General features: G+C 36.1%; 1 protein-coding gene across 1 annotated transcript; it reads right to left on the reverse strand.

Moving 5' to 3' along the window:
* Positions 1-286: 286 nt before the first annotated feature.
* LOC108671665 (nuclear polyadenylated RNA-binding protein 3-like) lies at positions 287-23,951 on the reverse strand. The gene is made up of 3 exons (XM_047880314.1): positions 23,910-23,951; positions 3,736-3,942; positions 287-1,682 (listed from the first exon to the last, which is right to left on the reverse strand). The coding sequence occupies exons 1-3, from the start codon at positions 23,919-23,921 to the stop codon at positions 1,263-1,265; spliced, it is 639 nt and encodes a 212-aa protein (XP_047736270.1). The 5' UTR covers positions 23,922-23,951; the 3' UTR covers positions 287-1,262.
* Positions 23,952-26,551: the final 2,600 nt, after the last annotated feature.

Below are 26,551 nucleotides of genomic sequence, written 5' to 3' on the forward strand. Positions count from 1 at the left end.
TGGCCGTGTAAATAACTCAATGCTTCCATCACTGGCAGTTATCCGTTAAATATGGTAGACTATTTTTCTTATTTGTTTCATTAGGCTTTATCAATATCGAGCTGATATTTTCGTGCATTTTTCACCTTGTTAATAAACATAATATTTTCAATTCATACTTTTGGAAAAATTTTCACCTTCCACGAGCATTGATTTTTACGCGTGACGCACAGAATTTAATTATGACTTAGGGTTTCCACTAGAATATTCTTTGATTTTAAAAATACTTCTTGGATATTAATATGTCTTCCATACTACTATTTATTTACCATTGCTTAAACACATATATTTTTATATTAACTAACGACAAAGAAATAGTTTAGAATAAATTACTATATACATAAGTACAGATACATGGTGACACTTTGAAACTTGAGTTCTCAGCTGGCATATAAAAATGAGTTAAATATTAATGAAAAACTGGTGGATGAGAATTTTAAATTAACTACACGAGTAGTGACAATTTTAAAGCGTTGTGTACTAACAATATTCGCTTCACTTAATCCGGTATTTCCGAGAATGAATTAGCGGATCATTCAATATGCAAGATATTTTACAAACGTTGGATTATCGCACACAGATTTTTTTCGTAGATTTGGACATTATACACTGCTCCAATTGAACTGGATTATGCATAGACGTCCGAAAAATTTTTTTAAATTGAATTTATGCATCGTGAAACTTGAAGCGATGTATTAGGTAATTGTTATGCAATATTATACCGAAGCTGCATGAATGACAATTGACAAGTTTAAGCTGCTCTGTGCGGAGGCTACATATTCAAATTCTGTGTTGTTGGAAAGAAATTGGGGGAGCACGACAACAAATTTAGTACGAATCGAAATTATGGAATCAGTAATCATTGATGATGTATTCCTATTTTTAATTGTTGGAGTGAAGCGATACTGCATAGTTTGAAAGCTTCCAGAAATGCAATATGCATTTTTAGTTGCAAAGGCATCTATAAAAGTGCATCTATAACTATCGTTATAGATGCACAATTTTGAAATGATGTTAAACACATGTAGTGGTTTGTTGTAACTCAAATTATCTTAGCTTGTAGATGATTTCTGCAAATTTGTTTCATCATTCCCACATACAGAAAGTGTTTTTAAAGGCAAATGGAAGCTTCATAACAAAATAAAAATAGAATTATGATATTGATATCTCTTGTTGGGATAATCAATTTCGTACAAACACCCTTCTCTGATATTCGTTAACGATTAGTTTCCTGCCTTATATTTCCCGCTGCCTCTATTGCTTTTTTCAAGTTTCGGAGAGCTTTTTGTTTTATTATCAGTTTTCTTCTTATTGTCGTAGATCCTACTCGAGCTTTGAGGGCTCACAGCTTTTCCTACTTCAACGTCACTTTCTTCGCCGTTCTCTTCTTCGCTGCTCTCTTCTTCGTTTCCTTCGTCGTTTTCTTCACTGCTGCCTTCCTCTTCGTCACCAGTATTCTCATCTTCTTCACTGGATGAATCCTCTTCATCTTCGTCGCTTTCTTCTTCCTTTTCATTTAGGTTTTCCCTGCCACGGTCACCGCCCTCGCCAGATGAGAGAGCCTCTAGGTACTTGACAGTCTCCTCGTAGAAATTCTTGAAGGCCTCGCGCGCCTCCTTCACGTCTTCAGTCTCCTCGGGAGCCTACGATAATATGCATATATTGTTATACAACAAAGAAAAAAACCACTATAGAACTTTATATCCAAAGGAAAAATAACGATAATATACACATATTATTACACAACAAAGAAAAAAACACTATATAGCTTTATATCCACAGGAAAAATATTTAGAATCATATTAAGTCAATGAAGCAAAATGATAATTAATTAAGGGATACATTTTCGGAAATTGAAGAACGTCAATTGTTTAAACTTAGAGCTACTTGCCAGACTGAAAGTTAGAGATTGAAACGAATTAGAAAACTCGAGACCATCAGAGAGTGCAATTAACTTAATTTAGCTCGAAATCTACTTTTTCGCGAAACACAATTTCAGGTTCCTTGCAATCATTGAAAGGATCATTATTGACTTAATGTCACTTGTTAAAATCGTGTTTCAGGATTGCCATTCAAAATTAATCATAGAATCACATAAATACCATGGCTATAAATATTTCATTTATACGATCTTCATTAACGGCATCCGACTTCAACTGATAGCCATCGGACCAATTCATCGCCTTCAATGGAACAATGGCACTGGGCGCGCTCTAAGTCTGGCCCATTAATCACCGCCGGGCAAATTGATAGATTTTGACCGCAAAAATTCTTTACGGAAATTAGAGCAATTACCGTTACTCACGAAGGACGAGCAAGAAAATTACGGGATGGGATTTTTTGGCGCCAAATTCTCCATAGATTAATAGGAACTAATTGTCGAATGTATTGATATTACGAAAACTATTGAAATACATTTGTACAATACCGGTTAATTTAATGGCGTTAATTTGGCTTAAAGGGCGACTCCTGGAACACCACCTACACAGCACAAAAAAGTTTTAATTAAGGGAACTCATGAAAAATTGGTATTACAATGCCCACTGAAATAATTATACAGAATAATGGTTTTCAATTTATTCCTCATTTAGTGGTTATGTAGAATTTAAATTGTTAATATATTAGTTGATATATTCGTTGCTGTATTCGGTCCTGAGGCTTTCGTTGCTATAGAGGCTCGTGAGTTGACAGAATATTACAAGTGATTGCAATAAATTAATTCATTTCAGACAGCGTACATACACAAGTCTTGCTTCCAGCTAATTAACATTATTATTCCAATATTGTGTCGGTTAATTCAATCAAGTAATATCGTTTACGTTTTCCTAAACTGTAACAAACGCGATGAGATAGTAAATTCCAGGATTTAAAAACGTATTATTCGATAGCTTTTTACTTTAAAACCGCAAGTCAGGATCTAAATTTTCTAGCCAGAGTTACTTGTAGAATGTGAAAACGCTGCACAGTATTTAGTTACGTGTCACAACTGCCGAAATGTTAAGTTATGAGTGACATGCGTCACTCATGTCACGCGTGCGTTGCAGAAGTGACACGTCCGAGCAGTTTTTCATGTTGGACTAAATGAACCCACTCTATATTCCTTCAGATAATCCAAAACAAGCTTATCGAGTGTATCGCCACCCAGTCACTTGCATGACACAGGGTAAACTTGTTGCTGTAAACAACAATTTGTTAGAGACTGTCTTTTTCACTTTTATCTGCGACTGACGGTATTTTGTTGCCCCCGAAAGAAAAGACAACGTTCTCTTAAAATAATACATAATATTCAGTTCAAGCAGGCTTGACTTAAAGCCATGAAATTGGAAATTTACTAAACACATTATTTGTTAAGAAGTTAACAATTTTGACATTTTTCTTCGTTATTTTCCGACATGACTAGAGGTCAAGAATAACGACTTAATGGTGCGTACTGTCCACTGCATTCTCTGACCATTATCTGACTGCATTATCTGACCAAATTTGGAGACTAATCCAACATAATTTTAAATCAATAAATATCATAAATTTACAAATTCACCCAAAGCATACAAAAAACTAAAAGAGATTCCTTAGTTTGAAGGAAAATAAAGGTTTCTAAAATTAGTTAGTAAGAATAAAATATAACTCAGTACTCACTGCAGTGAGTGACAGAGAGCGCATTTTCTCGTCGACGAAAACGTGAAGTACCATTCTCACTTCTCCGTCCTCATCGCGTTCCTCATATCTGCTCTGGTCCTTGAGCTGGTATGAGAACTTATACACGCCATTAGAGCCGTAGTTGTAGCTGATGTACTGATGGCCGTTCTCGCCGCTGCTGTACTCGAACTTGGGCTGATAGCGTCCCGCCATCGCCGCGCCGTGGCAGCCTAGCGCCAGACACAGCACCGCTATTACCACTTGCATCTGTCAAGAAAAAATTCACACTGAAGTTATTCAAACGGAAATTCTTTCAGACTAACCATCCAAGCTTAATTTCAGTGAATTGTGGACCGTGCAAGTTAGCATCAACATGAATTCAAGTAACATATGCTAAGGATAGCGCTGCAAGTAGACTACCTTCAGCCTAACTGAAATGGGGTATAATGAGATGACCTATTATGCTATGATTAATTATTCGTTATAATTTATTAACTAGTGTTGAAATGAAAACATTTCCGTTTAAATTTTCTCTGACTAATATAAAGTAATATATATTTCACTGAGAGCATCACACATGTTTGAGTAAAATTCAGTAGGCCTCTCTTTTAATGAACATCTCACTTATAATACATAAAACTTCAACGTTGGGTTTCGTTTGTCTCCTCCCTGCTTTCATTAACGACGAATTTTTCTTCGGTATGTTAAAAATTATTTTTTAGTGTTAGCAAAATAATTTGAAATGAGCTAAATTAATTTTTAGAGCGTATGTTTAATTTGGAAGTTATGTTGCTTCCCAAACGAAGCTTGTGACAGGATTTAAAAAGTAACAATCAATCTGCCAAGTGTTTATTCAACGTGGTAAGTAAAGCACAGCTGTAACCGCTAACGTAGCAGTCAAGTTTTGTCGAATGGGTAATATGATTTCAATTGGCTCACCTTAAATGACGTTTACTCTGATATACGAGGATATTGTATCATTTACAGCGTTCAAATCCTCAGAGAATAAAGCATTCTGTGGTATTCGTGGGAATTCATGGGAATAAAGTCGCACAGTTAGCCCTGGGAAAACCAAGTTTATTGTCTGAACGACGCGGTTGTGGTGAGCTACATAATGCTGGGTAGCGAATTCATTCAATGCTCGTGTTTTGCGTTAAATTCGTTTAACTTCACTTGGGTTTGGCCCTGCATAATTCCGTGGCAGAGGCTCCTGACGAAATAGTGAGAAAATTAAATTGTTCATTAGCATGACCAATACAATTATAATGCAGAAATAAACTCGTTGAATACTGTGGTATTAGCTATTAATAGTATTACACTAATTAAAAATTAAAAGATTACAGAATGTAAAGCGAGAGTGTTTAATTTCGATGCTATAGCATCTTCAACACACTATAGTGTGTTGAAGTGAAGTCTTTGCTTAGCTAGCAATGCGAAGAATTTAGAGTAAGGAGAATGAATATGATTGATGATAAGAAGTACGAGGAACAATGAAGTAAAATTCAATTATTAACAATCTCTAAAGTATTAGAATTATCCAATTTATTAAAGTTTGAATACCGTGTTGGCACAAAAGATCTGAAGGTAAATTTCATATTTGAATGCTCGAACTTGATAAAGAATATCCATGAATAGTATTACAATATAATTCAGTTGTTTCGGTTTTTCATTCGCCTAGGTGTTTCAGTTGTATCGCCGTTCTCATTGGCAATATTGGGAACTTTTCCCAGCAGTAAACGGGTATGAAATTTCGATATATAGAATGTGCTCTCAACGCTCAATTTCTTCTCACTCTATTCTACTACTAATGTTTAATTGCTTCTCTGCTTCTAATTGCTTCTCCACTTCTAATTGCTTCTCTGCTACTGATTGCTTCTCTACTACTAATTGCTTTCTACTTCTAATTGCTTCTCTACTTCTAATTGCTTCTCTACTACTAATTGCTTCTCTACTTCTAATTGCTTCTCTACTTCTAATTGCTTCTCTACTACTAATTGCTTCTCTACTTCTAACTGATTCTCTACTAGTAATTGCTGCTTTACTAATAATGTTTAATTGCTTCACTGCTACTAATGCTTAACTGATTCTAACGCTGTTTTGCGGTCAACGCTAAATTGCTTCTAACTCTTCTCAGCCTCCAACTCTTCTGACAGATCGCGTTGGAAATATTGATGTACTTGTAAATCAATATAAATGTACATAAAAACTATAAATTTCCCGCATTGACATTACAAAATCTGAGTTTCATAAACTCAATAATGGCCGAGTAACGCTTCTTTTTGACAGATTATTGACTGCCGGCTCACAAAATCATCTTCTTTTGAGCACGACTTCGCTCATAGATGCATGAGAAACTTGCATGTCCCTGGTCATCAATCTTCCCCTATAGCTTTCTTTGCGTTCAAGAATAAGAATTTATCTGTTAAGTAATAGAGACATTAGAGGAAGACTCGCATTTGTTCATGACTCAGCAGAATATGCGTGGCTATCCCCCATAAATTTTTCTTCGTGGTCGAGCGAGTGAAGATGCGCGCCAGATGAGACCATCATGACGCTGACTCGCTTTTGTTTGACCGTTTGCAATTCATGAGCTTAAATAAAATGGAATATTATATATAAAATGCGTATCCTACAAGGAATATTTTAAGTAATATTCTTTGTACGGTATGTAGTTATATCAAGCGGCAAAGCAACATAGAATTATGCAAATCTTGGGTCTTGTTTGACCGTTTGCAATTCATGAGCATAAATAAAATTGAATATTATATATAAAATACATACCCTGCATGGAATATTGTAAGTACTATTCCTTGTATGATAATGTAGTTATATCTGGCGGCAAAGCAACTTAGAATTATGCAAATCTTGGGATTGCGCTAATATGAGCTATACTCGCTTGTTGTGACCTAACATTCTGAACCTCTACACTTCTAAGTATATGGAGTTAATGAAAAACTCGACAACGAAAATAGTGGCCCAGTAACTATTGATTTTATTTTTACTATATCATAAAAATATAAATCTGAGAACGGTAACTAATTTTATTTGCCATGTCAAAGAAACGAAATTAATATTGGTCTGTTCTTATACCTGACAATTTTGTATCTTATCGATATTATTATTACTATATTTTAAATAACATTTGAAGGTTTACTACCTTTGTCATTGAAAAATTCAGATAGAACATTAAGTACATATCAATTTATTTGGTCCAATACGCAACCATTAATAAATAATGAGATGAATGATGTCATAAATTAAAATGACCGGAATGTGATACCCACATGTCCTGAAAATTAGCAATAATTTAGTGAATTAAAACAAACGATATTGCTGAACCTGAAAAATATAAATTTTGGGGGGTTGGGAACTTAATTCACATACGAGGCATGTTAATTATTGGCATATTATATATTACTGGGGAAGTGGAACTATGCCCCTCGTACGACTGCGTGACGATATCGAGATCATCATCTCAAGTTAACTTGGTAATTTCCTGTTTAACTGAAAGGTTAATTCGGTCAGACGAATAAATGGCAATTTCCTGTTTAACTGAAAAATTCATTAGGTCAGCCGACTAAATATACAAGAAAAATGGTGTTGTGTTAGTAGAATACAATCGATATATATCACGGTCGCTGTGAAAATTTTTTTTTCCGCGGAGTTTAATTATAAATAATTCATTCAGATTTCTATGTGAGAACCAAATAAATCCCATCCATTAAAATGAGAACAGCGCTAGTGGCTGTGCTCCTTAATTGGACCTTGGTCAAGCGATAAATAATTTAGGTTCTTATCGCAACCAAAGGATGTGTGCAATGTTGGTCAAAACGCGATAATAATAACTCTGTGGTATATAATTTGGCGATGGCTCCATCATTGCGTTTGCACGGATCGAGAAAAGTTTTGGTTTATTTCTATCAACTTTGCGCATCTGAAGATCAAAATGGTTCTAAATATTAATGAGCGTTTGATAATGAATCGATACATTATTGAAGTAAAAACTCTCTCCCTCAAAAAATAGTTTTAGGTATAGAGAGAGAGATTTTAACACGGGAATTTCGTGACACAAATTTGGAAGTTAATAGCAAAAGTCGGAAGTAAAATTTTCAAAGTCAATGTACATTGTATAGGAATTCAAGTCCTCTGTGGGCCCGTAAAATGCGTAAGATCATATAAACTCAAGTCCTCTGTGGTCCTGTAAAATGCAGAAGATCATATAAACTCAAGTCCTCTGTGGGCCCGTAAAATGCATAAGATCATATAAACTCAAGTCCTCTGTGGGCCTGTAAAATGCGTAAGATCATATAAACTCAAGTCCTCGGTGGGCCCGTAAAATGCATAAGATCATATAAACTCAAGTCCTCTGTGGGCCTGTAAAATGCATAAGATCATATAAACTCAAGTCCTCAGTGGGCATGTAAAATGCATAAGATCATATACGAGTACAGTCGTCGCCAGCAAGTCAGAGATTGCACTTAACCTTTACCGCGAACGCGCCTTGATACGCGTCACGCATTGCCTTTCTCGTAAGCTCTTTTTGATTGCTATAAAAAGACGTGCTCGGAAGTAAAATTGTAATACGGCTCCCATAAAATAAGAGATCGCAGCTGCACCTTGTTAAATGTTGTTATTTTTTTCTGCATTTAACTTGGTCGTGAAACTGATGAATGATTATGCTGTATTGAACTTGAGAAAAGCATTTAGGAGTTGGTGAAATTTGGCTGGGACCAACAAATATTTCAATGTATTTTTTCCGGAAGATATTCTGAGAAAAAATAGTTACAAGCACATTCTTTTTTCAAAAACAGAAGCCGCTTCTTTAGAAGCAAAAGTAATATAAATTTGAGAGGCTTTGTCCAAATAGCGACGCACAATTTGCACTTGCGTGGGCCATCCTGACCCAGTTTTCCCTGGAAAAAGGATGTATCAGTGCTACATGCAGAAAGTGTGTCACTATTCGGACAATTTGACCCATTCATTTTTCTGAATGTAGTGTCAAGTATAATACACTACCTAATATAAATTAATATTACAAGGTTTTCTTCGTCCTTCAACTTGGCAATGAATATATCGCCCGCACTTCCGTCGTGCGTGTGCGTGAGCTGCTCTCATTACAGAGAAAGACCGCCGGGCCTCGCGTGACCGACGGGCTTTTTTCTTCCAGCGTCACGAGTCCTTCGACGTCTCTATCACTAAACTAACAAGTCATCCTGACAAACTCTACACCTTACGACATTACGACTCTATACCTTACTCATTACGACTCTATACCTTACGACATTCATGACGTATCACGTCATGAATTAAAACTGTGACTGTCCCAGGTCTAATCATTTTTAAGGGTGTCCCTTCGACGTCTCTATCACTAAACTAACAAGTCATCCTGACAAACTCTACACCTTATGAATTACCTCCTTGCAGGGATATATGCATGTTATTGAAAAATTTATAAGCATTGCGAAACACTGTATAGTTAAAACAATAATGCAATCCCAACATTTTTGGAAATGAAAAATTACTTTTTTTATAGAAAAGATCATGTCATAGCTTTTTTAGCCCATTCTTTCTTTTCGCTCTTGGCTAATTCCATTAATTAGTCAAACTAGGGATGAAAGACTGCACTGCGTAGGCGTACAGCCGATTAGGAATCTCCCATGGAATTTGGAATTCAATGGGAAACGAAAAAACCTAGCAATGGTGGGTTCACGCTAATTTGGGCCACACTTGTGTCTTTAAATCTTGTTTGTTGCTCACATAACTGTCGTTATATCAGAATATCTTCTACTGATATACAACAGTTTTAGATCTCGGTGTGGAAAGAATTGCATCCAATTTTCGTAACAAATATGTGATCGAGTATTGGTACATGATGAACATAATTTATGACGGCATTTATGTACTTATAATTATCTGCATCAAAAATAAAACTAATATAATTTGTAAAGGAGCTGAAAAAACAAACTCAAATAATCGTTAAAATTATTCCCAAAGCAAAGCCATGACAAATTATTGAACCACTGGTAGCTCAAACCAAGAGGTAGTTTTCATTCCAGTTCATCAATACTGCCCAGAACATTTCGACTTGAACTAATTTAATTGAGGAAGCGGAAGCCCTTGTCAGGTCGTTGGGCAAACCTCAGTCAGCCCTGTCGGCCAGTGTTACGGTTAAGCCATGACAAATTATTGAACCTTTGTATCACAAGAGCTCAAACCAATAGGTAGTTTTCATTCCAGTTCATCAATACTGACCAGAACATTTCGACTTGAACTAATTTAATTGAGGAAGCGGAAGCCCTTGTCAGGTCGTTGGGCAAACCTCAGTCAGCCCTGCCGGCCAGTGTTACGGTTCAGAAAGTCGTCAATATTTGCAGGCATCACCTCGGGCAAAGCTCGTGATGCCCTCGCCCGACCTTTAATTGCTTTGGCAAGCAAAAATCCGGCCACTCTTAGGCATTTAAACTGTTAAATTCGAAGACTATTATCGAAATTTCTAAATTCTGAAGTTTGAAACATTTTTAATAAATGCTAGCATTTGAAAAACGTGTTCCCCTCAATAGATGTAAACAGCTAATTTTTTTAAAAGCAAGACTTGTTGTGAAAATTATTTTTTTGCTTGAAAAAAAATCTTTGCAGATTCTTTGCATGAAAAAACGCAAGACGTTGCTATATTCGTTACATCACATCTCTTTGTATTTTAGCAACAAAAAAAATTCAGAAAAGAAAAGAGCAATCGGAATGCAATTGGTGTTCCTCCACTTCGTTTAAATTGATGGATCGTTGCTATTGGAGACAACAGCAATTGGACCAGGAAGCTCAATGGTCGTTAAAGGCCTGAAATTGCCCCCCTGAGGGCAGTTGGAAACTTGTGACTAGCAAGTAATCGTCTTTGAAGCTCGACGCACATAGAAACTTCGAAGAAATCCAATGCAATACATATACTAGGAGAACATGTTTTCCATATATTTTATAAAAAATATCGACAATAGGAGACAAAAAAGTTACATAAATATTTGAGGGAAATGGGAAAGTATATGGGATTTATAACTCTTTACTGTCATTACCGTTGGACTCTTAATTAGCATGTTGTTTACGATGAAATTCATTTTCCGTTTAATAGTGTACGATTTGTTACGCTTTGCTTTAACAATAAAGTACTGAACAAATCGTTGGGCCGGAACGTCAATGGACAGCAAGGGTCACCGGCAGCTCGAGGCATCGGAAGCCACCGATGCATTACTTACAAGTGACGTCCGTGCGTGACTGTAAGGTTCTGCTAGTCAATTGACTACAAATTAGTGGTTTTTAAGTCCTGTGTAGAGGTCACGGTTAAGGAAGAAATTATGGGTCAGTATGTTTAACTGCAGCAGAAGAATCCTTTTTGCGATTATTTTAAATATAAAAGTTATGTATCAGTCCAACAATTTTTTTCCAGGTTGTAAGCTACGTTCCTTGTTAATGGGACTGTCATTTTATTAATTTAAAAAATAATAACACTAAACGATGGCCGGTTTTGGTTTCAGGTGCTCAACTATTTAGTCCTTGACATACAAATTCCTAGAATATTTTCATAAATATTCTAATACAAGTCGACTTTTTGAGTCCTAAGATGTAGAGCGCTTGCACTTCACCCACCTTGGCCACGACATCGCCCGCTTACCCTTCCCGATCTTTCTTACTCGCTGCCGCCGCGCCCATGGAGCAGCCCAAGGCCAACGACCCTCAAGGAGAGACCGAGTAACTCAATACCTTGAGCTTGTGCCTGACGTCGAGTGCGCGGTCAGTACAACGTAAACGAGGTGCATTTTTGTCCAGTTCAATTGGAATTGAGACAGAGTCTGGAATGTTGAGAACAGGTACGGTTTGTTCCTATTGATTAGGAGGAACGATTGAGACATATCTGTAACTCAAGTAACTCAAGTAACTCAATACCTTGAGCTTGTGCCTGACGTCGAGTGCGCGGTCAGTGCATCGTAAACGAGGTGCATTTTTGTCCAGTTGAATTGGAATTGAGACAGAGTCTGGAATGTTGAGAACAGGTACGGTTGTTCCTATTGATTAGCAGGTACGATTGAGACATATCTGTAACTCAAGTAACTCAATACCTTGAGCTTGTGCCTGACGTCGAGTGCGCGGTCAGTGCATCGTAAACGAGGTGCATTTTTGTCCAGTTCAATTGGAATTAAGACAGAGTCTGAAATGTTGAGAACAGGTACGGTTTGTTTCTATTGATTAGAAGGTACGATTGAGACATATCTGGTCACAAAAAATATGGAAAATTTTAAAAGTGGCTTGCGTTTGAGTCGTTTCGCTTGTATTTTCAGCAACTCAGTTGCCGTGGAATGCGACAATACTAAAAGGTTCTGCTCTTTGTTTGACTGAATAATATCTTGTTCATACAAAGAAAATTGTTTTTTTTTATCCAATGATGAATTGATAATTTCGATTATTTTATCTCCAGGGTTTTTATATCATATATGGCACAGAGGACCTTGTTCATACAAAAAAATTATGTTTTTTGTCCAATGATGAATTGATAATTTCTATTATTTTATCTCCAGGTTTTTTTTTTATATCATAACACAGAAAAATTTCTGATGTTAGATTGAACTGATCAATTCATCTGTTGGTAATTTGTGAGATTAAATAAATTCCTGTGGCATATGAAAAAATTTTTTATAGAATCGAATCACCACCAATTTTGAAATATTGCATAGTCAAATTTTAAGTTACTAATAAATTAAGAACACAGCTTAAAAAAATTATTAAACACAATTAACAATTCCTTCGAAGCTATAGATAACTTGAAGAATATGAGAGAAAAACAAAGAATTTATCATGCAGACCATACGAAAATATTGTCAAGGAAAGAAAGAATGTGTTTTGCAAGAGTCGCTGGCCCTTGTAAGAGTATAAACGATATTTCAAAGCTTTAATTTTACACAAATTCAGCAGCATGTCAACTGCCTTGGTTGTGATTGAAAATAATGAAACATAAGAGTGGCGACTTAGGAAGATAAGAAACGGAAAAAATTGCACAAGCGGGCATATTAAGTTATAAATCGGATTAGCTCGATCATTATTCCACTTCGTATGGACAGAAGAAAACTTCGTTTGGAAACTGCAACGCAGCATGAGTAATGATCTCCAAGCTCAGTTGCTCCTTTTTGGCGCATTTTCTCTTTATAGAAAAAATGCACTATTGTGCTCGCCATGTCCGTCTGTCTGTCTGTCTGTCCGTCCGTCCGTGACTTCACGTTTTTGTCGAAGAGACGAAAGTTTTAGTTTAGTTTTTAGTTTTTAGTTTAGTTTTTACTTTAGTTTTCAGTTTAGTTTTAGCGCATTTTCTCATTTATGGAAAAAATGCACTATTGTGCTCGCCATGTCCGTCTGTCTGTCTGTCCGTCCGTGACTTCATGTTTTCGTCTACGAGAAAATGCGCTCTCTCTCACTCACTGCAGTGAGTACTGAGTTATATTTTTTCCCTCTTAGCTGTGAAGCTGAAGGGCTTAACTGTGAATGATGAATTTCCGAATCAAAAAATGTCAGCTAATTTTTTATAATTTTTATACTAGTATAATTCCCGCGTAAAATGAGTATTACGAGTGAATACCTAGAAGAACCCAATATCATGAAATATGTATTTCAGACCGCATATTAGTAATGCAGCAGCTTTATAACCTGGTGCGCTTAGATTTGAAATAATGCTTTGAAGGCACTTTTATTAAACTAAGCTGTGCTGCTAAGCTACAAAACTTGAAAGAAACACGCACTCGTTAAGACGTTATAACTAACAAATATCATTAAATTAATTCGCACTGTTGACATTTAAGCAACTTGAGCCATGAGGTCGGTACAGAATCGTAACAAGAAACATCTGAAGTTTATTAACTGGAGAGAACCCCCGTCGTTACACTGATAATTTGATGGAAGTCGGCCCGACGCGTTGTCTACAGTCAAGCCGACAACATCATTAACGTGTTTTTCAGCTCAGTGAGACAATTTCCGTGTATGGGATTAACTTCATGGTTATAGTAGAGCCCGAGAAAGCCTAAATTTGAGAGCTGCAGAGCAAGGTCAGTTTGGTGTCAAGCGAAGTTTTCGGGTCAAAGTTCGAGCAGCAGTTGATGGCGTCTAGATCACGTGACGCAGTCCACCTTACGCGCGTGGAAAGACAACTTTTTATGCGTTTTGGAAACGCCTGCCAGCAACTTGATGGAGAGCTATGCAAGGAATTGGCTTATCTGGATATAGTAGTTGAACCTCTACTTTCTAAAGTTATTAGAATTTTAATAAAATTATGAGATGGATTTTTGGACTCGTATCTTTCATTCAAACTACTTTGATATCATTTTATTCACATACAACTTTTTAAACATATAATATTTTAATCACATGAGATTTTTTAATCACATTTAATTTACAGAAAAATATTTTATCACATAAAATATTTCGTTCTCTTAAAATATGGCATTCAAAATAAGGCTGCAAATTTTCTCACACTATTAAAATTATTTTCCGCTCCAGAGCGCAAACTTACTTAAAAACTTTCACTGAGCCTTTTTGAGAGTGCATATATTGCCCAGCGTCGCCCCACCCATTGTCTTAACTCCTTTCTTTATTATTTTCCACTTCTGAGAATCACTAACTTGCCTTCTCATGCGTGATATTCGACATGCCATTGTGCCCGGAACGACTCCGCGCTAGAGTAAAGGCTTCCAAAATAACTGGTAAACTAAGTAAAGTAAAGGCTTCCAAAATAACTGGTAAACTAAGGAAGTCGAAGCCGTGAACTCTGATAATAAGAAGCAGGATTTCTAATACAGGCCGCCTCTTGCTATGCTCCTGGTCTAGCAATGATTATTGAATGTAAAAGGGATTCCAAAAATATCGCTCGAGATATTTCACCACACGATCGTATGCCCTTCAATTGAGGTTGAATTGAAGGTTTGGCGCCTGCAATAAGATTTATTAACGGCTTCTTGCCATCATATCTCACGAGGCCGCATGCTTGTGAAGAAAAGAATTAATTTTTAAGTTCATGAAAATCAGTTCATGAATGCATTCGAAAATAAATGCACTGGAAAACATGACGAAAAAATATAACTCAGTACTCACTGCAGTTAGTGACAGAGAGCGCACTTTTTCGTCGACGAAAACATGAAGTCAAGGACGGACAGACAGACGGACAGACGGACGGACAGACGGACATGGCTAGCACAATAGTGCATTTTTTTCATAAATGAGAAAATGCGCTAAAAATATGAACTCTGTCTAAGCAATTGCCCACACCTAAATATTTTTTATTCATAGTCGCAGTCGTTATAGAGAAAGTGACAAATTCAAGATTCCGTTTTGCACTAGTGACGCCGTCAGTCAATTATTATTTTTTTTTCACTGTGCCAACAAAATTACTATTGTCAGGATTTCCAAGTTCTATATATACATGAATTGTTGAGCTAATTCATTTACCACGTGACTATGGCCTCGCGCAATTTCAGTGATCACAATTTGATTTGTATCACTGTTCTGTAACCTTCATATTGCCCAATAAAGGCAGTGATTCACCAGGAAAAAACTATTGTAAGGAAAAAACTATTGGATTATCTTCAAGGTTGTTATACGCTAGAACGACGTGCACAACGTAATGTCTTCGTCCAGTTACGAGACGTGATCTAAAACAAAGAGCGATCAGCACACAGGCTTCCAGCAGACGTTGATGGGTTCCAGCATTCGATTCGATGGCGAGCTGCTGGGTCAAGTGATGCAGGATTAAAAGAAAAACTCTGAGACTTGCATTGTAAAAGCATGGACTGAATCTTCATTGCATACAATAATTTTGGAACCTTAGAAATACGGAAAGATGCGGTATTTACTTAGTTCCTACATCATGCAATATATCTATTATTTCCGAAAAAAATTGTGGCCTGAACGAAAATAACACGTTTTGAAATGGTTTTTTATTCATTATGCTTTATCTACCAGGTCTCTAAAATACAGGCAGAAATTTTTATTCTACTCTGTTGCTACAATAAAGAAATGAAAGTACTTGATGATGATGTTAACAAAAAAAAAAAACATTTCTCCTCATTTGCGTGGCGCATCGTACAAAAAAGTCATGACGATTGCCGTTGTTTTCGCACACACCACATCAGAAAATATCCCGGATGAAAGGAAGAGACGAAAGGAAAGTTGCATCATCAGATCGGGTAAGTAAATTGCTACCTTAACTGATAACAAGACAATACAAATGAGACTTAACACATAACTTGTAACATAACAACGGCTCGACCTCGGCCCTTAACTTGTGACTGCAGCGCTTGTCCATATTGTTCCTATCGATGCAAATGAGGAGTATAATCACAATAGTGTTAGCATAAGAACCAATTTATATAAGTTAGTGTTTCTTTCTTATTACATTGTCATGATGAACCAAGGAGACAAGAAATGAAGTAACTTGTACTTCCTCTGTGATAAATAAGGCAGCAAAAATACTTGGAGATGACAGGTCTCAATATCTAGACGTTCATTTTCAAAATCGATTTGAGTTGCTGAAATTGGGTTCTTTGTTCATTGTGGCCAAGCCGATTCTTTTTACCGAACATTCAGTTTAATCGATAACAAGAATTATACAGATCAATGATTCTCCAGATAAAACAATTATTTTTTCGACACTTGATTTGCAAGTCAACAAAAAATCTACGCTCTTGCCCAAAATTCAGCCTCCAGATGCGAGTGTTTCGCGGCCAAGTTTGAGGGTCAAAGTCACTTCAATTAAATTTCAGATCCGCGATACACCCGGTTGTTCGAGAGCACGAATGGTAGCCATCATCGTGCGGCAGGCAGCAATCATTAGGAGAGTCTATCTATCGAGAGAGCGACCTTCTCCCTCGCTGGCCCGCGCTTACAATGGAAGATTGGACGATAAATGTATCAAAAAATGCTGCAAAAGTTTGAAGAATAAGTAATATCGCTACCGGAAACTCTTTGCCTAGTTGATAATTCGTTTTCAATTGAGTTTCGAATCAAAAATGCTCCAGTTAAAGAAGAACGAAATATATCTTTAAATTTGGTTGCAGAAATATTTACAGAAAATTCCTTTTAAAAATTCTCGAAAAATCGGCCGCAATCAGTTGTAAACAAGTTGGGCTTCGCCCAAAATTAGATAAAATTTGGCCTTTCTCGTGTTTTAATGATATTTGAATGTGGCGTTTCAGCTTCCTGAAGTGTTGAGATTAGGGTTGAAATCTCTTGAACCTGATCGTGACTAAAAGTTAGTGTAATTCAGGCAGAGAGTGCAGAGGGAATTGCCTATTGACCTTTTGGGAGCACAGCTGAATGTGATTAACTCAAGGAAGCTCGATGAAACTGAGGCGAGTGCACCGAAAACGGAAAAATACTTACATATGAGTTACATATATTAGAAAAATACGTTGAACAGCGTTTGAAGTTTTGTTAATTGATATAAAAACATGTATTCTGGGATAAAGTTTTATTGCAGCTAAACAATTAATAAAAATCCTATATGGCTCTTTCATTTTGGTGGTTAATAATATGGTAACTATCAAATGACTAGGCTAATACGATAAATACAATTAAAAAACAAAAATAATTTTTGATACAGAATTTAATAATGATTAAATTTACAGAAAGATACCCTCGTTTTAATATATGATGAGTAAAACTTCTTGCGCTGCAGAATATCAAACAGTTTTTTTTTTTTGTTTATACGTTCTTATTTTGTGATTGCCGGAATACCGTCAGGTCACTAGTGCATTTTAAATCATTTATCATAGGACGTTCGAATACCTCTTTGTAAATTAGCTTCTTTTCTCTGTCAACTGACAACATTAAAAATGGAATTCATAGGGTGAATGTATACAACCCCATAAATATAGAATCGGTGAAACAGAATCGAACATAAAAAACTTTCGCTATGCAAAAAAAATGATCATGAGAGGACCATTGTTCCATTTCGAACTGATTTCCCGGATCCTTAGATCATCGAATTCATAGTCGCTTTGTCTTAAGAGTCTGTAAATAACGCTGGTATGCTTCCTTCTTTGTTTTCAGTTTAGCTAAAACTGTACTTTAAAGCACTCAGATGCTGGCAGCTCAGTAATCACATCCACAAGGCATCTGGCTTTCAACAAGAGGATATATTGAGCACCTGCCTCATTACTTTGATGAACGAACACTGCTGGTCTGAGATAAGCGCTCTACGAAAATGAAGTTCAGGGTTAGGGAATCATAAGTCATTTCGACGTGCACGGGAGAGCTCTGCATTCGAGTAGTTAACTGTGTGATGCAGTCGACGTACTGTCCTGTTCAAACGCAGGCACCATAATTAAACTGGTCAGGGGATTAAAAGTTGTACTTTTGTGAATTAGAGCGTGAGTTAGTGTCCATTTTATTTGAGTTTACGAGTATTTTTTTTGAAAACTTCATCTAATCTAAGGCATCAAAATGTGAGTTAAGTCATACACTTATTGACAGCTTAAAAATCATTTAATTTTCACGCTTCACGAATGATTTTCATTTCTACGCGAAGCTGAAAAATTCTTCATTAATTCATTTCTTTCACATATTGAGCCTTTTTATCCTTTCATTGGTCAAAAGGCATAATTATGCATAAAGCAAGAAGGCAAGTTTTTTTGCAATATTAATTTGAGTTTGATGTCATAGACAAGTAGTGCGCCAGCCTTGTTCTCCTAACTAGTAAAGTGCCCGACAAAGGAGTCATACCTGCTGATGCTAAAGCCTTTTGAGCCTTCCATTTCTTGAATGGCAAAAGGTAGAGTGGATGACTGCCCACGCCTGCACTCCAGATTGGGAGCAAGGGCAGAGGGCAAAAACAAGCTATGACCCAATAAACAAGAATCTCTTAGGCTGACCAGTGTCAGCCCCATGGAAATATGACGTCGAATGCGAACAAACTTGCATAAGTCGACCAGATCAAACTTGAACGAAATAGCTCCTGTTTTTGTGACATTCGACCCTATAGAAGCAACTATATATAAACTTGGTTTATCTGAGGGCAGGTATTCTCTCATTTAATGAAAAATAGTGCAATTAAACAGGGTACTAGCAACGAATAATATCTACAAAATTCAAAGTAATTATTAATTAATAGTAAAAAATAAATTCGATAAGATGCAGGATTTCACATCAGATGACTGTCACTATACTGATGAAACACGAGTCCAGCCATCACAACACAATCCCATTTTCCCAATCTAGTTGAGAATTGAAAATGCATCAATCAGTCAATCGGAAAATTTATGAAATTTATTATAAGGAAAATAGTGAGGGATTCCTCAAAGGTCAATATAATAAAATTTGTAATGTCTGTCAAAAAATGTTATTTGCTAGAGGCCTCTGACATGGGTGAACGTTACCACCCACTATTCGAACTCCGATCTCGCACGCCTAGAGTAAAACCAACGATATTATCTACGCTTCCACGCCTATTAGGTTGTGTTTTTTGAACTTGCGTGAGGTCAACGAAATAAATTGATTTAAAAAGTTTGCAGAGGACAAAACATTTTTTTCAACATTGGCAAACAGTATGATCATAGAACGTTTAGAATAATAAATCTTATAAATAAATCATAAAACGACCGCTAAGATCCACTTCGTAATCAAATATACACATGCAGCAAACTCGAGAATAGTAAAATGAACAAATATCTCCAGCGTGAAGTTACCTCAAGCACTTTGCTTATAATGAACAATTAAACGAAGTAAATTTCTGGTAAAAATATTATTTAGAACTCTATTCATCATGTGTGGGTTCTTTTGCGGCTATTTCATTTTCCGGTAGATCTGAATTTTACAACTTACAGCGAGCATACGCTGGGATATATTGTGTGCTGCGAATTAAATTGTTTTTCTTCATGCTAAATCCACCGCAAATTTGTGATTAGCTTCACCAAAACTGATTCCTATAGAACATTAATTTTTTAATTGAAAGCTGTGTATTTTTATTCAACTACGTACATTTTCAGGAAGCTTAAAGCATAAATTGGGACCTTGAATCACAAATTAAAAAATGATAAGCCTATACAACGGGACGGCACTTTTTGCCGGTCACGGTGACGCGCGCGCAGAATTAAGGTGTGAGTTTCTTCGGCCCGTTGCAGTCGTGAGATGTCATCGTTTTGGATCACGGCAATCTGATCGAAAAACACAGTCGTTTTTTTCTATGACCTTTAAAAATCACATGATGTAAAACTTTAGCCATTTCTGCGCCTTGTAAGTGAAATTTTGTTCATGAAATAAGCTGGTGTGTTTTAGAAAATCAAGTAGGGAAAATACCGGCGAGTTATTGTGCATTCCTACAAAACTTGTCAATGTTGATGAAGTTTTTTCCCACATTTTGTTAACTTTTTCAAGACAGAACAAATAGTCTACTTCTCTGAGTAAAAACCTCAAAAATAATTTATTATGAATTTTGCGAGGTAGATTGGTGATTAGATAAACGTTTTGGAATGATCTTAGAAATTTTAGCGTCGCCAAGTTTATATTGAAGAGCATTTTCCCACTTCGTAAATCCAATTATCTTCCTCCAATTAAATTATTACCCGAGTTTGCATCCACAATAAATAATTTTAAGGAGTTTACTTAATTAAATTTGGTTACAATTTTCAAGTCCCCTTTGTCCTGTGGCCATTCATTACATCATTGCAAATTTTCACCACGTTTTAATATTGAATCGGCGACAAGCCTATCCAGGCCTATTCTTCAATGCCAAAGATACTATACTATAATAATGAAATAATTGACCTTTTAACTACTTTTCAAGCCGATCTGTAATATTCATTAGTTACTCATCAAAGTACGCACGGCTTCCCGTTTTCTTCAAAGCGGACCACGCCCGAGCGACTCCACCAAAGGTGACCTAGATAACCTGGAGGAATGTTAGAGCTTACGAGCATTCGTGGGCATAATTACTTAGCCTTCGCGCACATGAAGGTGTTATGTTATACCTCATGCTTCAGATCTACATTTTACCCCATGTTTCACATATGCGTTTTACCTCACCCCTCTGGTCAATGTTTTACCTCAAGCTTCAGATCTACATTTTCCCCCGTGTTTCTGATATGTGTTTTACCTCACGCTTCAGGTCAGCGTTTTACCTCAAGCTTCATATCTACATTTTACCACATGTTTCTGATATATGTTTTACCGTACCCCTCTGGTCAATGTTTTACCTCATGCTTCAGATCTACATTTTACCCCATGCTTCTGATATATATTTTATCTCACGCTTCAGGTCAATGTTTTACCTCAAGCTTCAGATCTACATTTTACCCCATGTTTCAGATATACGTTTTACCTCATGCTTCAGATCAATGTTTTACCTCAAGCTTCAGATATACATTTTACCCCATGTTCCTGATATACGTTTTACCTCACGCTTCTGGTCAATGTTTTACCTCATGCTTCAAATCTACATTTTCCCCCGTGTTTCTGATATACGTTTTACCTAACGCTTCAGGTCGATGTTTTACTTCGTAATTCAGATCTACAGAACGTAGGTCCAAAATTGTCATGAACGTGCATATCTTGAGCATATGGTAAAACGTTCAAAAGTTTCGTGAATGTTTTCAATTATATTTTTGAAATGCAGAGGCTCTATACAGGCACAGCTATGCAGAATGTATCTAAAAAACTTTCAAAAATAATTTGTGACTAAGAGATGACGGTTGTTGCTGCATTAGAGTTGATATAGATTGAATAAATATTTTATACGTGATTTTGAGCCAAATTACGCGGGAAAATCATTTTTAGTTACTGATAAACGGTTTCGAAATAGTTTCCAAATTAAATTTTTACCTATGCTTTTTTCGTGCAGTCATAGGTAATTGGAGTTTGCTGCCACTTTACGAGCTGGAAAAGTCAATATTAGAAACGAAAATAAATAATGAAATTTGCACGAATGTGTTTCCCCAATTCAGGCAAAAATACCTCCACCAACCCCTATTGATACTTATGTTGATTTTTACATGATGACAGTTGTCCTGTACTTTTGTTCTTACAGATGATGGATGTAATGTCATTATGGCTTTAGGTAATGATTGAAACAAAAGTTAAACGAAAACATTACAAGTAACTGCGATAGTTCCTCAAACTAAAAAAGTCTACGGAAGTTTGCCAAACGTTTTTAGGTTCTGGTATGCGATTCAGAATCATTATAAATTTGAAGCAGTGCAAGTTCACTTTACAAGTGACTTACGTGTACTGATGAAAGACAATAAGTTTAATTTTAAATGTACATGGAAGATCATTTTAAACACATATTAATTTGTTACAAATAAACGAAGGGATGTTATAATATGAGAATGAGCCAAAGTGACTCTTGCATATAAATAACAAATTATAGATACATATGTTAATTGCTATCATTCTTAAAATAATAATATCGTTGAATGACTAATAAAATATCAATTATTAGGCGAATGGTCCTGAGAGACAGAAACGTTGCGTCTGGCGCACGACTTTCACTGTCGGCGAGCGGTTCATTGCCAAGGCTGCGCTGCGGACGAATGCTGCTGCTGCTGCTGCTGCTGCTGATGCTGCTGCTACTGCTGCTGCTGCTGCTGCTGCTGCAGCTGCTGCTGCTGCTGCTGCTGCTGCTGCTGCTGCTGCTGCTGCTGCTGCTGCGTACAGCTGACTACACCAGCAGCAACAGCTACACCAGCAGCAACAACTACACCAGCAGCAACAACTACACCAGCAGCAACAACTACACCAGCAGCAACAACTACATCAACAGCAACAACTACACCAGCAACAACAACTTCATAAAAAACAACTGCAATGAAAACTGAAGCAACCACACCAACAGTAAATAACAACCCCAACAGCAAAAACACCAGCAGCAGCAGCAGGCAGTTTAAGTGTCAACATGTTTAACATTGCAAAATAAAGTGCATATGTACCCACCCTGCCCGACGTTCGATGCTTCACAACAAAGCTAAGTTGTTAACTACTTAATTGCGTTTAATGGAACCATTTAGACGTAATACTACCAGTTCATGATCCCGTAAAGTGTCTGGTGTCGTAATGCTACCAGTTCATGCTCCCTTGCAAAGTGTCTGGACGAGGTTCTGCCAGAAGTCATAATTTAAAACTCACAAAGGAATAAGGGAGATGCAATGCTATGTGCTTTCTCTGTCTTGTCAATAATAAAATGTGAGGGAAGTTTATTGTGATAAAATTGTTATGTAGCTCAATTTAGGAGGAAATGTTTATTTAGGTTTTCAATTCGAACGCTGCGAAGTGAATCGGTAAACGTGATCCAAAATTGTTATTTTCCAAGAAATTCCGAAATTTTATTTTGCTGTTATATAAATATATATTTTTTTGCCCGGAAGAATTAGACTCGATATAAAGTGGATCAGAGATTTCGTTTCTACCACCTGAAATTATGTTGACTTATTGTTAATGATTAAATGAGAGCTAGAAAATCTTTGAAGTTAGTAAATGCGAAAAAAATCAAGTCGTTACCTACATTTATGTTATCCTCAATGTCGTATCAGTTGATTTATCGGTTACTGAAAATTCTTCCGGAAAATCTTCACAGAGACATCAATTTTTTATTAAAAATTACCTTATTAAATGCATCCAAAATATAATAATTTTTTTATAAACGAATATATTTTTATACCTAACTACTAATCTATGGAACTCTTGAAACATAACTTAAATTACGTTATTTTTTTGCAACGAAAGTTTGCATTCATCTGACATGTCATGATGAAAGATTTCTTATACGTATCTCTCATGATAAGAAAATTCATAATTGTAAAACACGAGAAAAAAATTTCTACAAATAAAAAATTAAAATAATATTTTCATCGCACCATGAAATTTTCAGGAGTGAGGTATGGTGTCAAATTTCACAGTAAATTCAATCGAAAACCTTCGAAAGCGTCAAGAATCTTTTTCTTTGTCGTAGCATACTTAAAACACGGACTATTTACTGAAGGAATCGTGGTCTCAAAATGCTTACAGGAATCAAAGATAAATTTATTCGGCAGTTCATTCATTTTTGTTTCATTTTTTTACCTACATGGAATTTTTGCATGGAATGTAGAAATTCAGTATAATAGTTTTAGGAGGATACACCATACAATAAATTGTATACCGACTTACCTTGCTGCCCATGATCGATTCAGTATAATAGTTTTAGGAGGATACACCATACAATAAATTGTATACCAACTCACCTTGCTGCCCATGATCGTAGGACGTCTCTTACAAGTCTGGGCCACCTGCGAAAAAAAATCGAACTTCCGTCAGATGAGCAACTGAGTTGAACTTTAAACTATAGTTAACCTAGATAAAACTTGGGTGAGTGATAGATAATTGACTTACTGCATGGGTGTGTTTATGATGTGACTTTTTACTCTCACTCTCTCTCTCTCTCTCTCTCTCTCTCTCTCTCTATTATTCACTTTCTCACTCAATTTTCGCGCTCTCCTATTGTATTTCTTTCTCTCTTGTTCAAGATGCTTGGTGAAACATCGTTAAGCAAACAATCACTATGAATAAATAAAGTTTAACTATCTTAACGTTTCTCTGATTGTGGTTTATGGAGTAGGTCACTTTGCATCTGGTCAGTGATATTTGGCAAGTCTTATCATAAGAGCCAGTTTTTTTTTGGTTCTTGCTATCAGGTAACAATTATTCTAAGATGGTTCAATAAGGCTGCCCGACTGCTGTAGTGACTCACTAACCTTTCAGCAATAAATAATCTTGTCAACGGTAATTTATAAAGAAGTTTCTCTTCTTAGTTACTCCGTACGCATTTTAAACAACTCGAATAACTGGAATTTTAATTGCAATATTGGCATTTGCTACTTGGAAAATTACATCCTAACCAATTTTTTTGAGAGTAAAAATCTTATGGGAAATACAGTCAACATAACAATCAATTTTTCCAAACTAAAATTACCAATAAATCTTTAGGAAGAGAAAAGGTTCCCTCTTACTTCCTTACTTCCCTTCTTATTCCCTCTTCCTTACTTAAAAGGTTCCCTCTTCTCGGAAATAATACTTAATAAGCTTCAAGATGTAAATGAGAAGTGGCTGTTATCCAGGCGTCAATATAATTGAATATTTCGTTATATCCGCGTCATTAGGAAAAGCATTGCAGGTATAGGAATCACCTCGACTGCAAAGCAAGAGCGGCGTATTCTTTGCATGCAGACGATTAAGTAAAAGGTTCTTGACATGTTTATTCAGATGCAGCTCTTAAATTCCAGGTTTTATTCTGGAAGCGATCACTTTTTCGTTACTTGAACTCTGACTGCGGCATCGATTTTGTGTACAGCAGATTGAACGTTGAGAAAACAGTCTGGGATGCTTTGTGTGCGCGGCTTCAGGAAGTTGACATTTAAAATAAAACAAAAACTGGTGATGATCGTCAAAGCCATCACACGCTGGATGCAGAGCTCGACTTATTATCGTCCTGAAGGTCTGGCATCTGCCATACAAAGTCGTTTGTGTGCGTGCGAGTTTTTGCTTTCGAACGAAGGGATTATTGAGGGCAACTGTATAATCAAGCACCGAAAATTAGGGTTTAAATCCACAGCTTGTGCTAATTGAATACTTATTTTTAAATACTTTATCGGTCATTGATAAATTTCAAGGTAGTAAAAATTCTTTGTAAAAAATTGAGGTTCAAATTATTAAAAATAATTTAATTAGATTAAATTTAATTAGTTTAATTTATTCTAATTTAAATTAACTTATTATTAGTTTAGAAAGTTTCGTGTCTGTCCATCAAGATGAATTCATATGAAGAAATGCCATAAATTTAGATATTTTGTACATGCCTGTCGACGGCGACCCGATGAATCAATGTCGCCAAAGATAAATTATTGAAGTCCAATGATTAAAAAATAAAGACAATCACGGGCCTTGACGAGGGGTTGGTAAAAATTAATGTCTGGGAGAAGTTTGGAAACTTTGGACGTCGTTAGTCTCGAATTTCAATGCTTGATCGAAAGAAAACTTCTTTGCGCACAAGTACGTATAGAGAACTCAGGTAGTTCGTCAGATACTGCACCATATTTATCGGCCAGTATATTTGATTTATCAAGAAACAATTTATCATTGATCACTTAACTACGTAATTCCATCACTTAATTTATCACATAATTACATCGCTATATATACAGACGTCAACTCCCTTGACTTGATATATGAATTACATTGTAAACGGTTGGTGCCTCTGATCAGAAACACGGATGAGAAGAGCCTAAAGCTACTGAACGAATTAAAATGAAAAATTTTGAGTTTTAATTTAAACGCAGAAAATAATCACGCAAACTAGTGAAAGCTGAAATACGACACCTATATTATTCCATCGAATAATTGATGATCCACCGAATATTGGCCTATACTTAATAGAGAATATTAGACATAATTTAGAAAAACTTACTTGTTCTAACATCTGAACGCTCCCAAAAATACGAACCCGGTTAATCGCCGTATATTTTTATGCTGTAGGATACCTGCAATTATAATTAATTATATTAAGTAATTATATATCTATACCTGCAATTTACATGAAAAATTGTTTTAAAACTGCCACTAGGTTTAGACATAGTGATTACACATATACGAGTGATAACTTAAGTGATTGATATATACAAGCTAAATTATGGCTAAACCCCTGGATGCGCATATCTGAAGATTAATTCTATCTTGGCACTGAAGAGAATTATCAGTACTAATCAGAAGTCTATTGCTACGTACATTTGAGGTTAAAAAATTAATGAACAACTCGAAAATTCTGTTGAAATCAGAGTAAATAAAACAATCTCAAAGCACTTTTTAAGGCTTTTGAAAGTACAATAATCTC

This window comes from Hyalella azteca, unplaced genomic scaffold, assembly GCF_000764305.2.
Source record: "Hyalella azteca isolate HAZT.00-mixed unplaced genomic scaffold, Hazt_2.0.2 contig5174, whole genome shotgun sequence".
NCBI lineage: Eukaryota > Metazoa > Arthropoda > Malacostraca > Amphipoda > Hyalellidae > Hyalella > Hyalella azteca.